At 68.5% G+C, this 9966-nt stretch overlaps 1 protein-coding gene across 1 annotated transcript in view; it reads left to right on the forward strand.

Moving 5' to 3' along the window:
- ELAPOR1 (endosome-lysosome associated apoptosis and autophagy regulator 1) overlaps positions 1-9667 on the forward strand; it is a 29704-nt gene extending 20037 nt beyond the window's left edge. The window contains exons 14-22 of the mRNA XM_054176546.1: positions 1358-1612; positions 2244-2417; positions 3409-3589; positions 4281-4377; positions 4477-4578; positions 6075-6201; positions 7673-7851; positions 7991-8156; positions 9548-9667. Of these exons, the coding sequence (XP_054032521.1) occupies positions 1358-1612; positions 2244-2417; positions 3409-3589; positions 4281-4377; positions 4477-4578; positions 6075-6201; positions 7673-7851; positions 7991-8156; positions 9548-9613 (1347 nt within the window). The 3' untranslated portion in view covers positions 9614-9667. The remainder of the gene's footprint in view (positions 1-1357; positions 1613-2243; positions 2418-3408; positions 3590-4280; positions 4378-4476; positions 4579-6074; positions 6202-7672; positions 7852-7990; positions 8157-9547) is intronic.
- The last annotated feature ends 299 nt before the right edge of the window (positions 9668-9966 follow it).

Here is a 9966-nt window from a genome sequence, read left to right on the forward strand (position 1 = left end):
TGCCGTGAGTGCTGGAGGTGCTGCTGTGGGTGTCATGGGTGCTGGAGGTGCTGCTGTGGGTGTCACGGGTGCTGGGGGTGCTGCTGCTGGGGGTGCCGTGAGTGCTGGAGGTGCTGCTGTGGGTGTCATGGGTGCTGGGGGTGCTGCTGCTGGGGGTGCTGGAGGTGCTGCTGTGGGTGTCACGGGTGCTGGGGGTGCTGCTGCTGGGGGTGCCGTGGGTGCTGGAGGTGCTGCTGTGGGTGTCACGGGTGCTGGGGGTGCTGCTGTGGGTGTCATGGGTGCTGGAGGTGCTGCTGTGGGTGTCATGGGTGCTGGGGGTGCTGCTGCTGGGGGTGCTGGAGGTGCTGCTGTGGGTGTCACGGGTGCTGGGGGTGCTGCTGCTGGGGGTGCCGTGAGTGCTGGAGGTGCTGCTGTGGGTGTCATGGGTGCTGGGGGTGCTGCTGCTGGGGGTGCCGTGAGTGCTGGAGGTGCTGCTGTGGGTGTCATGGGTGCTGGAGGTGCTGCTGTGGGTGTCACGGGTGCTGGGGGTGCTGCTGCTGGGGGTGCCGTGAGTGCTGGAGGTGCTGCTGTGGGTGTCATGGGTGCTGGGGGTGCTGCTGTGGGTGTCACGGGTGCTGGGGGTGCTGCTGCTGGGGGTGCCGTGGGTGCTGGAGGTGCTGCTGTGGGTGTCACGGGTGCTGGGGGTGCTGCTGTGGGTGTCATGGGTGCTGGAGGTGCTGCTGTGGGTGTCATGGGTGCTGGGGGTGCTGCTGCTGGGGGTGCCGTGGGTGCTGGAGGTGCTGCTGTGGGTGTCACGGGTGCTGGGGGTGTTGCTGCTGGGGGTGCTGGAGGTGCTGCTGTGGGTGTCACGGGTGCTGGGGGTGCTGCTGCTGGGGGTGCCGTGGGTGCTGGAGGTGCTGCTGTGGGTGTCATGGGTGCTGGAGGTGCTGCTGCTGGGGGTACTGTGGGTGCTGGAGGTGCTGCTGTGGGTGTCATGGGTGCTGGGGGTGCTGCTGCTGGGGGTGCTGGTGGGGGTCCTATGGGTGCTGCTGGGAGTCCTGTGGGTGCTGTAGGTGATGTGGGTGCTGCTAGGGGTCCTGTGGGTCTTGTGGGTGCCATGGGTGCTGCTGTGGGTGCCATGAGTGCTGTGGATGCCATGGCTGTTGTGGGGGGTACCGTGGGTGCTGTAGGGGGTGCTGTGGGTGTCATGGGAGCCGTGGGTGCCACGGGTGCTGTAGGGGACCATGTGGGTGCCATGGGTGCTGTGGGTGTTGTAGGGGGCGCAGGGGGTGCCGGGGGGGTGCCGCGGGTGCCTGTGCCGAGGGGCGCGGGCGGGTGGCAGTGCCCGGGGCTGACGCTGCGGGGCGCTGCGTGCCAGGGCCGGCGCTACACCAGCGACGTGGCCAAGCTCTACTCCATCAATGTCACCAACGTGCTGGGGGGGGTGGCCTCCTTCTGCCGCCGCTGCGCCCCCGAGCCCGCCGGCTCCTGCGCCCCCTGCCCCCCCGGGCACGCCCTGGACCGCGCCTCGGGCGCCTGCCGGCCCTGCCCGCCTGGCACCTACCTGCGAGCTCACCCCTCCGACGGGACCCCCACCTGCCAGCCCTGTGGCCCTGGCACCCACAGCAACCAGGTGACCGAAGCCTGCCCGTGCCCAGGGGTGGGGTGCTGCGGGGTGGCACAGCGGTGTCCCCACATGGGTGGCGCCTGTGCCCCCTCCCCCCCCCCCCCCCCCCCCCCCCGGCCATCCCAAACGGGCACCAGAGGTGTGATGCCAGCCACTCCCACCCGAGATATCCCAGATGGGTGACACCAGCCCCCTGCCCCATCCTGGCTGGGTGACACCAGCCCCTCTGGCCACCCTGGCTGGGTGGCACTGCCCGGATGGGTGATGCCAGCCCCTCCCAGCTGTCCCTAGGGGGGTGACATCAACTCCTCTGGCAATCTTGGGTGGGCAACAGCGTGGGTGACAGTGTCTAGCCCTGGGTGGGTGATGCCAGCCCCCCAGCTGTCCCCAGGGGGGTGACACCAACCCCTCTGGCCACCCTGGGTGGGTGGCACTGCCTGGATGGGCAATGCCAGCCCCTCAGCTGTCCCCGTGGAGGTGACCCCAGCCCCTCTGGCCACCCCGGGTGGGTGACAGTCCCTGGCCCCGGGTGGGTGAGACCTCTGCCCGGCCCCGCCAGCTCCCCGCCGTGCCCGGGGGGTGCCCCCCGCCCGGGGCCGCGCCGGCTCCGTGCCAGCTCCTTGCCTGTGCCCCGCAGCTGCGCTCCCTCTGCTACAGCAACTGCAGCCTCTGGCTGCCGCTGCCAGGCCACCTCCTGCGCTTCGACTTCTCGGCGCTGGCCGCGGGCGCCGCCTTCGCCAGCGGCCCCAGCTTCACCGCCAAGGGCCTCAAGTACTTCCACCAGTTCAACATCAGCCTCTGCGGGCACCAGGTGAGCCTGGCAGCGCCCGGCGGCGGCCCCGGCACCGCCTGGCAGCGCCCGCGGCGCCCGCCAAGGAGCACACGGTGCCCACAACAGCACCCACAGCACCCATAGCACCCATAACAACACCCACAGCACCCATAGTGCCCATAACAGCACCCACAGCACCCATAGCGCCCACGGTGCCCATAACAGCACCCACAGTGCCCATAACAACACCCACAGCACCCATAGCACCCATAACAACACCCACAGCACCCATAGTGCCCATAACAGCACCCACAGCACCCATAGCACCCACGGTGCCCATAACAGCACCCACAGCACCCATAGCGCCCACGGTGCCCATAACAGCACCCACAGTGCCCATAACAACACCCACAGCACCCACAGTGCCCATAACAGCACCCACAGCACCCATAGCACCCATAGCAACACCCACAGCACCCATAGTGCCCATAACAGCACCCATAGCACCCACAGTGCCCATAACAACACCCACAGCACCCACAATGCCCATAACAGCACCCATAGCACCCACAGTGCCCATAACAGCACCCATAGCACCCACGGTGCCCATAACAGCACCCACGGTGCCCGTAACAGCACCCATAGCACCCACAGTGCCCGTAACAGCACCCCCAGAAGCCCCCAAAGCCCTCCCGGCAGCCCCCATGCACCCCCGGCAGCCCCCACATCACCTCCAGCACCACTCCGTGCACCCCCAGGAGCCCAAACATCAACCCCTCCCCAGCACCCCCAGCACCCCTCCACCAGCCCTCACATCACCCCCAACAGCCCCCCCAGCAGCTCCCGAGCCGCCCGAGCAGCCCCCCATGCACCCCCAGAACCCCCCCCCAGCAGCCCCCCGAGCTTCCCCACCAGCCCCTCATGCACCCTCAGCAGCCCCCCATGCACCCCCAGAACCCTCCCAGCAGCCCCCCAGCAGCCCCCCGGCCCCCCCAGCAGCCCCCCAGCAGCGCGGGCGGTGTGCCGGCAGGGCCGGAAGGTCGCCGTCTGCACGGACAACGTGACGGACGCTCGGCTGCCCCCCGGCGAGGGCGACGCTGCCCGCCTGGTGGCAGCCTACGTGTGCCAGGCCATCGTGGTGCCCCCCGACGTCATGGGCTACAAGGTGGCAGTGTCCTCGCAGCCCGTCAGCCTGGCAGACCGCCTGCTGGGTGAGACGGCCCCCCCGAGGGCACCCCTGCTGCCCCCCCCCCCCCCCCCGCTGCCCCCCTGCTGCCCCCCCTGCCCCTGGGACACCCCCGTGCCATGCCCTGGTGCCACGGGGACGCCCTTAGTGCCATGGGGATACCCTGGTGCCACGAGGACATCTTTGTGCCACTGGGATGCCCTGGTGCCACTGGGACACCCTTAGTGCCATGGGAGCACTCTGGTGGCACTGTGCCACTCCTGTGCCATGGGGATACCCCCGTGCCATGGGGACATTCTTCTGCCACTGGGACACCCCTGTGCCACAGGGATGCCCTGGTGCCATGGGGATGCCCTTAATGCCACGGGGATGCCCTGATGCCATGGGGATACCCTGGTGCCACAGGAATGCCCTGGTGCCACAGGGACACCCTTAGTGTCATGGGAACACTCTGGTGGCACTGTGCCACTCCTGTGCCATGGGGACACCCTGGTACCACAGTGCCACTCCTGTGCCATGGGGATGCTCTGGAGCCATGGGGGTGCTCTGGTACCACTATGCCACTCCTGTGCCATGGGAACACCCTGGTGCCACTGTGCCATGGGGACATCCTGCTGCCCCTGCTCCCCCCCTGTGCCACAGGGACACTCCTATGCCACTCCTATACCAAGTGGCACCCCAGCCCGTGGCACAGGGGCACCCCTCTGTCCCTGCAGGCGTCACCACCAGTGCCACCCTGGATGGCATCACCTCCCCCCCTGAGCTCTTCCCCCCCGGCCACCCCAGCCTGCCAGACATCATCTTCTTCTACAGGTGAGGAGGGGTGGCCTGGCTCCAGGGGGTGTGGGGGGGTGTGACAACCCCCCAGGGACCCCTCTGGTGCCCCCTGCCCTCCCGTGTGCCCCTTGCCAGGTCCAACGACGTCACCCAGCCCTGCAGCGGGGGCAGGGCCACTGCCATCCGCCTGCGCTGCGACCCTCTGCGCCCCGGAGCTGGCAGCCTCAGCGTGCCCAGGTGGGTGCCAGGGGCACAGCTGGGGACCCTGGAGGGTAGGGGGACTGGGGGGGGAGTTGTGGAGGTGTGCTCTGAGAGCACCCAGCCCCTGCCCCAGCACCACCTGCCCCAGAGGCTGGAATGGAGCTGTGAGAGCATCCAGCCCCTGCCCCAGCACCACCTGCCCCAGAGCCTGGAATGGAGCTCTGAGAGCATCCAGCCCCTGCCCCAGCACCACCTGCCCCAGAGGCTGGAATGGAGCCCTGAGAGCATCCAGCCCCTGCCCCAGCACCACCTGCCCCAGAGGCTGGAATGGAGCCCTGAGAGCATCCAGCCCCTGCCCCAGCACCACCTGCCCCAGAGCCTGGAATGGAGCTCTGAGAGCATCCAGCCCCTGCCCCAGCACCACCTGCCCCAGAGGCTGGAATGGAGCTTTGAGAGCATCCAGCCCCTGCCCCAGCACCACCTGCCCCAGAGGCTGGAATGGAGCCCTGAGAGCATCCAGCCCCTGCCCCAGCACCACCTGCCCCAGAGGCTGGAATGGAGCCCTGAGAGCATCCAGCCCCTGCCCCAGCACCACCTGCCCCAGAGGCTGGAATGGAGCTCTGAGAGCATCCAGCCCCTGCCCCAGCACCACCTGCCCCAGAGGCTGGAATGGACCCCTGAGAGCATCCAGCCCCTGCCCCAGCACCACCTGCCCCAGAGGCTGGAATGGACCCCTGAGAGCATCCAGCCCCTGCCCCAGCACCACCTGCCCCAGAGCCTGGAATGGAGCCCTGAGAGCACCCAGCCCCTGCCCCAGCACCACCTGCCCCAGAGGCTGGAATGAAGCTCTGAGAGCATCCAGCCTCTGCCCCAGCACCACCACCTGGAGCAGACCATGGCACTGAGTGCCACATCCAACCTTGCCTTAAACCCCTCCAGGGCTGGGGACTCCACCACCTCCCTGGGCAGCACATTCCAGGCTCTCTTTGCCCTTTCCATGAGGAATTGCTTCCTAACATCCAACCTCACCCTCCCCTGGCACAGCTTCAGGCCATGCCCTGTCAGGGAGGGACAGGACTTGGGGGGATGGAGCAGAACTAGAAGTGGGGAGCTGGAGATTGGCTGTGAGGAAGAAGTTGTTGGCCAGGAGGGTGGTGAGAGCCTGGCACAGGCTGCCCAGGGAGGTGGTGGAAGCCTCCTGCCTGGAGGTGTTTGCAGCCAGGCTGGAGGTGGCTGTGAGCAACCTGCTGTGGTGTGAGGTGTCCCTGCCCATGGCAGGGGCTTGGAGCTGCCTGAGCCTTGAGCTCCCTTCCAACCCTGACAGTTCTCTGATTCCATGATCCCCCCTCACAACCTCCCCACCCTGGCACCTCCTTCTCCTTGCCCACCCTGGCACCTCTTTCTCTTTGCCCACCCTGCTGGTGCCCCGGGGGGAGGTCACTCTGGGCACCTCGCTGGCCCCGTGGTGGCCGCCGCGGGGGTTGTCAGCCCCAGCCGAGCCTCTGCAGCTCCTTTGCTGTGCCCTCCTCCAGCAAATGCCCCGAGGGCACCTGCGACGGCTGCACCTTCCACTTCCTGTGGGTGAGCGGCGAGGCTTGTCCCCGCTGCTCCTCCAGCCACTACCGCCCCATCGTCGGCGCCTGCCTCGCTGGCACCCAGGTACCGCCCTCGCAGCGGGCACCACGCCACTAGCGTCTTCGGGTGGGGTTGGGGGGGGTCTGAGGTGGGCACTACCCACCCTCCTGACCGCCCTTTTGTGCCCCAGGTACCGCCCTCGCAGCGGGCACCACGCCACTAGCGTCTTCGGGTGGGGTTGGGGGGGGTCTGAGGTGGGCACTACCCGCCCTCCTGACCCCTTTGTGCGACCCAGGTACCGCCCTCGCAGCGGGCACCACACCACCAGCATCTTTGGGTGGGGTTAGCGGGTCTGGGGTGGGCACTACCCACCCTCCTGACCGCCCTTTTGTGCCCCAGGTACCGCCCTCGCAGCGGGCACCACGCCCGAGGCGTCTTGGGGTGGGGCTGGGGGGTTTGAGGTGGGCACTACCCGCCCTCCTGACCCCCTTTTGATGACCCAGGTGCAGCCCTGGCAGCGGGCACCACACCACCAGCATCTTCGGGTGGGGTTAGAGGGTCTGGGGTGGGCACTACCCGCCCTCCTGACCGCCCTTTTGTGCCCCAGGTACCGCCCTCGCAGCGGGCACCACGCCCGAGGCGTCTTGGGGTGGGGCTGGGGGGTTTTGGGGTGGGCACTACCCGCCCTCCTGACCGCCCTTTTGTGCCCCAGGTACCGCCCTCGCAGCGGGCACCACGCCCGAGGCATCTTGGAGTGGAGTTGGGGGCTCTGGGGTGGGCACTACCCACCTTCCTGACCCCCTTTTTGTGGCCCAGGTGCCGTCTTGGGATAGGGTCGGGAGTGGGCACTACCCAGCCTCCCGCCCCCCCTTTTTATGACCCAGGTACCACCCTTGCAGTGGGCACCACGCCGCCCCCGTCTTGAGGTGGGGTCGTGGGGGTCGTGGGCGTGGAGTTCGGGCACCACCCACACTCCTGACCCCCATTTTATGACCCAAGCACCAGTGGGCACCACTCCCCCGTCTTGAAGTGGGGTCAGGAGGGTCGGGGGTGGGCATTACCCACCCTCCTGCCCCCCTTTTTATGACCCGGGTGCAGCCCTGGCAGCGGGCACCACGCCCCCACCTTCGCGGGGTGGGGTTGGGGGGTCGGGGTGGGCGCTACCCACCCCTTTGCCCCCCTTTTTGTGACCCAAGTACCACCCTCGCAGCGGGCACCACTCCACCGTCTTGAGGTGGGGTCGTGGGAGTGGGCACTACCCACCCGCCTGTCTTCCTTTGTGTGACCCAGGTGGCGCCCTCGCGGTGGGCACCACGCCCCCACCCTCTTGGGGTGGGGTCAGGAGGGTGGGTAGTGCCCACCTCAAGACGGTGGAGTGGTGCCCGCTGCGAGGGTGCCCACCCCCGACACTCCTGAGCCCCTTTTTGTGACCCTCGCAGCGGGCACCACTCCATCGTCTTGGGGTGGGGTCGTGGGGGGCCTGGGGGGTGGGGGCCGGGCACCACCCACCCTCCTGACCCCCCCCCTTGTTTTATTGTCTCCCCCCACCCCTCAGAGGACCACCTACGTGTGGCGGGAGCCCCGGCTGTGCCGCGGCGGGCAGAGCTTGCCCCCCCAGGCGGTGCGGAGCTGCCGCAGCGCCGACTTTTGGCTGAAGGTTGGCATCTCGGCTGGCACCGCCGCCGCCGTCCTCCTCGCCGCCCTCGCCGCCTACTTCTGGAAGAAGAACCGAAAGTAGGTGGCGCCGGGGGTGGGGTGGGTGGGGAGGGGGACAGCCCCCACCTCCCCCCCTCCTCCAAGCAACCCCGCCTAGGTGTGGGGGGTGGCGGCGGCAGGAAGGGGGGGTTGATGCCACCCCTGGGCTGGGCACCAGGCTGGAGTACAAATACTCGAAGCTGGTGATGAACGCGGCGGCGAAGGAGAGCGAGCTGGCGGCGCCCGACAGCTGTGCCATCATGGAGGGCGAGGACGCCGAGGACGACCTCCTCTTTGCCACCAAAAAGTCGCTTTTCGGTAAAATCAAGGCCCTGACGGCCAAGGTAAGAGGGGCAGGAGCCCGGGGGAGCCCCAGGGGTGGTGCCAGGCACTCCGTGCCTCGGGGTCCCCATCCTGAGGGGGACAAAACCCCGGGGAAGCCACCAGGGAAGCCCCAGGGGTGGTGTCAGGCACCCCGTGCCTCGGGGTCCCCATCCTGGGGGGGACAGGGAGTGACACAAAGGGGACACAGCCCCAGGGAAGCCACCAGAGGAGCCCCGTGGCTCAGTTTCCCCACCCTGGGAGGGACAGGGAGTGACACAAAGGGGACACAGCCCCAGGGAAGGCACCAGAGAAGCCCCAGGGGTGGTGCCAGGCACTCTGTGCCTCGGGGTCCCCATCTTGAGGGGGTCAGAGAGTGACACAAAGGGGCCAAAGCCCCAGGGAAGCCACAGGGGTGATGCCATTCACTCCGTGCCTCGGTCTCCCCACCCTGGGGGGGGACACTTGAGGGTACACAAAGGGGACACAGCCCTAGAGAAGCCACCAGAGGAGCCGCAGGGGTGATGCCATTCACTCCATGCCTCAGTTTCCCCACCCTGGGGGGGACAAGCACAGGGGGGGACACAACCCCAGGGAAGCCACCAGGGAAGCCCCAGGGGTGGTGCTGTTCACTCCGTGCCTCAGTTTCCCCATCCTGAGTGGGACAGGGAGTGACACAAAGGGGACACAAGCCTGGAGGAGCCACCAGAGGAGCCCCAGGGGTGAGGTGGCTCACTCCGTGCCTCAGTTTCCCCACCCTTGGGGGGGACAAGCACAGGGGGGACACAGCCCCGGGGAAGCCACCAGAGAAGCCCCAGGGGTGGTGCTGCCCAGCCTGGGGGGCACAGGGAGTGACACAAAGGGGACACAGGGTGACAGGAAGGGGACACAGCCCCAGAGAAGCCACCAGAGGAGCCCCAGGGGTGGTGCCAGGCACTCCGTGCCTCAGTTTCCTCCCCCCAGGGGGGCACAGGGAGTGACACAAAGGGGACACAGGGTGAGAGGAAGGGGACGTGGGGGGACAGGGAGGGCACACAGGCTGGCACGGAGGGGACACAGCCCCAAAGCAGCCACCAGGGAAGCTCCAGGGGTGGGCAGGGTGGTTCCCTCCGGGCCTGAGTTTCCCACCCTGGGGGGGACACCCCGGGGGGGAGCTCAGGGGGTGGCACAGGGTAGGAGGACACCAAGGGGGGGAGGACAGGGGGGAAGGACACCGGAGGGGGGCACAGGGGGTGGCACTGCAGGGGAGGACAGGCGGGGGGGCACAGTGGGGGAGGACACCCGGGGGGTGGCACAGTGGGTGGCACTGCAGGGGAGGACAGCCGGGGGGGCATAGTGGGGGAGGACACCCGGGGGGTGTGTCGGGGGGGGGGTCCCGGGGGCTGTCCCCTCGCTGACTCCTCGCTCCCCGCAGCGGACCCCGGATGGTTTCGACTCGGTGCCACTGAAGACGTCCAGCAGCGCTGGCATGGAGCTGTGACAGGGTCGGAGGGGGCACTGTGCCCACCCCTCACCCCCCCTTCGCCCTTCCCCCCCTCCCTCTCTCCTCCTCCCCCTCCTCAACGTGGCCTTAGGGACCCGCTCGGGACCGGAGCTTGGGGACAGCTTTTGTACATTGTCCCCCCCCTGGTTCCCCGCAGCCAGCAGTGCCAAATACAGCTGCGGGGTTTGTACGCCGGCTCCGGGTGTCTGCTGCCCCCTGGCACCTCCCCTGGCACCCCCCCGGCACCCCCTTGCCCTCCCCTGGCACCCCTGCGTCGTCCCTCCCCCCTCCCCGCCTCAGCCCTGTGTCACTCTGCGTCGCCCCCGGGTCAGCCCCCTGCCACCCCCAGC

The sequence above is a fragment of the Dryobates pubescens genome, chromosome 35 (assembly GCF_014839835.1).
Source record: "Dryobates pubescens isolate bDryPub1 chromosome 35, bDryPub1.pri, whole genome shotgun sequence".
NCBI classification, from domain to species: domain Eukaryota; kingdom Metazoa; phylum Chordata; class Aves; order Piciformes; family Picidae; genus Dryobates; species Dryobates pubescens.